This window comes from Cibotium barometz, chromosome 6 (genome assembly GCF_041138505.1).
Source record: "Cibotium barometz isolate CiBa-2024 chromosome 6, ASM4113850v1, whole genome shotgun sequence".
Classification (NCBI taxonomy): Eukaryota; Viridiplantae; Streptophyta; class Polypodiopsida; order Cyatheales; family Cibotiaceae; genus Cibotium; species Cibotium barometz.
Window position 1 is genome coordinate 10,897,284 of NC_141051.1, and position 4,883 is coordinate 10,902,166.

At 38.8% G+C, this 4,883-nt stretch overlaps 1 protein-coding gene across 1 annotated transcript; it reads left to right on the top strand.

Moving 5' to 3' along the window:
* Nucleotides 1–257: 257 nt before the first annotated feature.
* On the top strand, nt 258–4,220 carry LOC147637391 (uncharacterized). Its single transcript, XM_086798863.1, has 11 exons — nt 258–697; nt 753–760; nt 895–995; nt 1,081–1,212; nt 1,288–1,600; nt 2,000–2,257; nt 2,355–2,645; nt 2,729–2,979; nt 3,061–3,135; nt 3,240–3,622; nt 3,699–4,220. Exons 1-11 carry the CDS (start codon nt 258–260, stop codon nt 3,826–3,828), a joined length of 2,382 nt encoding a protein of 793 aa, XP_086654989.1. The 3' UTR covers nt 3,829–4,220.
* The last annotated feature ends 663 nt before the right edge of the window (nt 4,221–4,883 follow it).

The following is a 4,883-nucleotide window of genomic DNA, read 5'->3' on the forward strand; positions in this document are numbered from 1 at the left end:
AGCGAAAATCTCCACCTAGTGATGGCAGTGAAAAGACCATTGAAATGGCAGAGAGTGGTCAAGGGAGTCACATTCAAAAGGAAGTTAGCAAAGAAGCTGGAGACAAAGTTCTAACTGAGCCTTTCATACCGATTCAACAACAGGTTGATGCTTCTAGTGACAAGGATGAGAAAGATGTGGATGATCTTATTCCACAATCCATCATCAAGCCACATGGGTCTGAGTTCATAGACAGCTTGGCACTTAATCAGGGTTCCATGCCTCCATTGATCCCTCTGTGTAGATGCTTGGTCAACGAGAGGGTGCGAGAGCTTCGAAAAGATCTCTCATTGTTAAAGAAGGTTTTTGAAGAGGAAGGATATTTGATGATGAAAGGTATGTTTGTTCTCTCCATAAATCTACCAGATGGCAGCACAAAGGATGTGGATGAAGATATCATGAAGACATGGGACAAAAACTGGCAGCTTGTCAATGCAGAGTTTGAGGAGGAGATTGCATCTAAAGATGAGTGGTCTATGTTAAGTGGAAAGATGTTTTATGTTTGGGAGGGAAATCACAGGACCGCTTCTTGGCTTGAGAGCATCAAGGAGATGTATCGTAATGATAAGAAGAGACATGTTCGAGTTATGGCGCAATTCATTGTGCCTAATCAACAAGATGAGATGAGGCTTATCGCTGCACTTCAAAGAATAAACATGTGAGTATTCAACATTTTGTATATTCAACATTGTATTTATGGTTGTTTTGATTAGTTCTTATGGTTGTTTCTATTTATTTCATGAAGAATGAATGAAGAGGCTATTGTAAAGACAAACCTCAAAGATTACTTATTCCATACAAGCACGGTTTGCTCTCTTGATGCATCTAATTTCACTGACTCCTTCACGGAAGAAGATAAGAGGTCAATGGAGAAGGCCAGGTCTAGGGAGGCACAATCTGGAAGGCGAGTTTGGTATCCTCTCACTCAAGCTATTCTTGGACCCATTGTATATGGGGTAAGTACTTAATAAAGGTGGTTAAGAATGTTACTTTGCTATCTTTGTCATTAAGTGTTTTTTTAATGGCTGTTATTTTTTGAAGAATAAATGGAAATCAGATTTAGAATTGGCAATTAAGAAGATTCCCTCAAGCTTGGCAAAGGATGAGCGTATTAAGGCTGAGACACTAGCTAGGAGGAGTGTCGTCAAATCCTATAATAGAAGGATGACACGGGTTTGTATCTTCTGCTTTTGGTTCTTTGGCATCACAATCATTTCTTCTTCTAATTCTTTTCTGTTGGTGGCACAGAATCTTTCGGTGGTAAATCCATCTAATTCAGAGGAGTGGTTCAATGTATTATGGAAGCTGCCCTTTGAGGATGAGAAGTTTAAGATCTCAATTGAGAAACTTTATGCCATTTCTAGTGCTGCTTGTTCCCAAAATCTCAAGCTGAAAATGTTAAAGATGTTAGGTGCAGATGAGAACTTTCGGCAGAGCTATGGTATGCCACTTGGAGATCACCACTACATTCCTTGGCTTGCAAAGGAGGTTTGGATGGATCAGGTATTGGAGGATGCCACACGGCTTCTACACCAAGTGGTAGATTCTACTCAGGGGGTGAATAAGGTGGAGCTACCTGTCGATGTGCACATAGAGACTTACTTTGCAGATATTGTAAACCGTTATAGAGGAGTGCTGTTTTATGAACTCCAGAAAGAGATGAGTGTGGCAACTCCGTCGGCCAAGCATGTGGATCTAAAAAACTCCTCAAGACGGTTGGTTTATAGGTAATTCTCTTTTTTCATTGTTTCTTGAAATCTTATGAACCGTGTTTATTTTTTAGTTGATTTATTATATCTCTTTTGTAGGTTTTTAATGCATCTAATAGCCAAGAAAACAATCAATGGTTTGCCTGACATATGCAAGGCTTGGGTTGTGATTTCTCCTCCAACCTATAGTATGTATACCTCTTCCATCTTTCGTGAAGGTAAAGATCCTAATGGAGTCTTTATCTTGACGGATTGGGAGAGAAAGCATTGCCCTTGGTGGATTGACATGAAGAAAGGAGAGTGCCTAGAGGAGGAGAAGGAGAGATACCTTCAACATTTAAAAGGAGAATGCAAATCTGATTCTGGGTCATCAGGTGAGATGTCAGAGGAGCAAAGGAAGAAAATGGAGGCAGAGTTGAAATCTATCAAAGAGAGAGAAGAGCTAGAGATGCATGCTTTGGGAAAAAACAAGGGGCGTCCCTCTCAAAAAAAGGGAGATGTAATAAAAGGTAACATTGGGTTCTTCTGGACTGTATTTAAATATTTGTTTTTAATAGTTTTCTGGATTTTATTAATTTATTTTTTTGTTGGACATACTATCTATAGACACGCGTAATTTGGAGAGTCCTATAGCACACAAGACAAGTACCAAGGGAGCTATGGTGTATGCTCCACTTTCTAGCTTTTTGTTCGTGGAGAAGCATGGAGTCAAAAATCATTCGAAGGTTTGGATTTACGATTACATAGTGCTTGGAAAAGAGTTTGCATCCGGAAACTTCAATGAGGGGTTTGCTTTTATGAGGGAGTTTTATGTGCGTTTGGGTGGAGGTCCAAAGATGAGAAATTCCAAGCCAAGTAGTTGGAGTGTTGACCTTACTTTCATTGATCTTCCTACTGGTAAAACTTTTTTGATGTATACTCCTTTTTTGTGATGGTGTTTGTGTAAAAGGAACTTGCTGATATACATGATTAATATGCAGGTTTGCCTATTCATGGGTTTCAAGGTATTCCACAATGGAATGTCCTTACAGATGACCACATGAAGTTCTCTCTATTGGCGGCATCATGTGTTATGGATGATATGGGATGGGTCTTAGTGTTTTGCTTGAGTTCTTCTCTTGTTTCTGTGGAGCGCTTTGCAAAGCGTACAGGCTTGGAGCTAGGTTTCAGATGGATTATGGAGAGCTCTGAGTCATTATCTCTGCTACAAAAGCATGGACATATGCAAAAGGTTTAAGTCTATTCACTTGAATGTTAATTCTTGCTATTTGTCATCTAATATTGTGTTGTTTTTTCTTTGTTGCCTGTATAGGTGAATGTATTTTATGCTTTGGCATTCCACAAGAGGGGAAAGGATCCTCCTTTCAATAGTGAGAGTGCATTAAAGGTTGGATGACACTTTCAGTACTTATTAGGAGTGCATTGAATTTAAATGATTGGAGGTTACTTTTGAATGTGATCACTTGATACTATGTGTATTTCAATTTGTAGGTGGGAAATATTTTGCAGCAGGACCTCTCTTGTGAGATTATTGGTCATTACTTACCTTCAAGCAATAGAGCACGACGTGGTGGAAAAAGTGGTAGTTGGCGAGGGATTCTAGAGAGGAGTCCCTCTCATATGCTTATGTTTACTGAGGCTCTTTGCCCACGAACAGGTACAATATTGGAGTTGGGGGCTGGGACAGGGCCTATATTAAAGGCATCTATGCACACCGGCCGTGGTTGCTTGGTCATTGATAATGATGAGGAGATATGCAAGGATTACCTTTCACCATATATAGAGGAGATCTATGGCACAAAAAAGGTGGCAGACCTTGGAGAAAGTGACACATCCTCTGGTGATTATGAAGTGCATGATGCACCATCCGACTAGTAAGTAAAACATGCATGTCTTTCTATTACATTTTTCTTTTCTCTTTTTCTTTGATGTTGTCATGGAAGTTTAAAGTGAGTTACCATGTTATGCAGAGGCAATGGCAATACACATGACAAGCACCACTGTGGATGATCGATCATTGGGACGGGAGAAACGTAGGAGAAGGTGTATTTTTCTTGATGATGAAGCAAATGAGAAGTAGTCTTTTGCATAGCGCTATTTTTGGATTATGTGGATTCATGCTTTCCTGCCCCCCCACACAGACTCATAGCTTCATTTTTTGAGCTTGATAGATGATGTATTACTTGACTCTTGTATTAGGTGGATTGCAGGTCTATGTCATAAAGGATTCACAAGCCATTCTCTTGTTTTGTTGGTACTTTTTGTAGCTTGATGATTAATGTTTTTCTGTAGCTTCATAAGATACATGAGTATGTTTGAGGCTAGAGATGTTAGAACCCTGAAATCATGCACATCGCATGAATTTGGTTCTCACTTGAACTAAAGAACAATGAACCTTCTTGTTGGCAACTTAGATGATTTAATATCACATTCATGGACCTTTACTAAAATTGCACATAGTCCTAGACATGATGAAATTTGCCCAATATATCTCTTAAATCCATCTATAATACTTTTGTTGATGATGCGTTTTTCAAAATTTTTCTCTGTGTTGACTACAAACATGTAACAAGGACCTAATTGTTTGCCTATTTATTTCCAAGCAGCCAACCAGTTAAAGCATATTCTTGTGGCTCCTCTTTTAGGAGGTATTGTATTTCATAGGGAAATAAGGTTTTATTATTATCTCGGAATTGTTGCTCATAAAATACCCTTGCTCGTAACGCTCATTGGTTTACGCTCATTGTATTGACGCACCCGTAAAGTACCAACATAGGCTCAATTGAATAGTCTACGTGTGAATGCCATCACTAGATCCTTTACACTAAGATGGTCGTTCGGTTCTTCCTCACCCCATCTCAGAAAAACATGGGTCTAACTTTGGATGTTACCAAAAAAAAAGATGAAACTCTCATACGTATTAATCTTGAGTGCCCTCAGATGTGATGTTATGATAAGTGTTTGATAGTTTTGGACTTTTTGTGGTTGTGGATGATAGCTTTACGGTAGATGGTAGGGGAATTTTAAATTTTGAATTGTTTTCTGGATGAACCTCGGTCCTTTTTTGAAGTTTGTATGATTTCATTTTTATCCCAAACCAAAATAATAATAATAATAATAATAGTTGAACAAAAA

Excerpts from the sequence above, each read along its gene's own strand:
- LOC147637391 (XM_086798863.1), top strand. The coding sequence starts at position 258 with ATGCCTCCATTGATCCCTCTGTGTAGATGCTTGGTCAACGAGAGGGTG. Across the intron at positions 2,258-2,354 it reads AAAGGGAGATGTAATAAAAG|ACACGCGTAATTTGGAGAGT; the intron begins GTAACATTGGGT and ends TACTATCTATAG. Across the intron at positions 3,623-3,698 it reads CATGATGCACCATCCGACTA|TGAGTTACCATGTTATGCAG; the intron begins GTAAGTAAAACA and ends GGAAGTTTAAAG.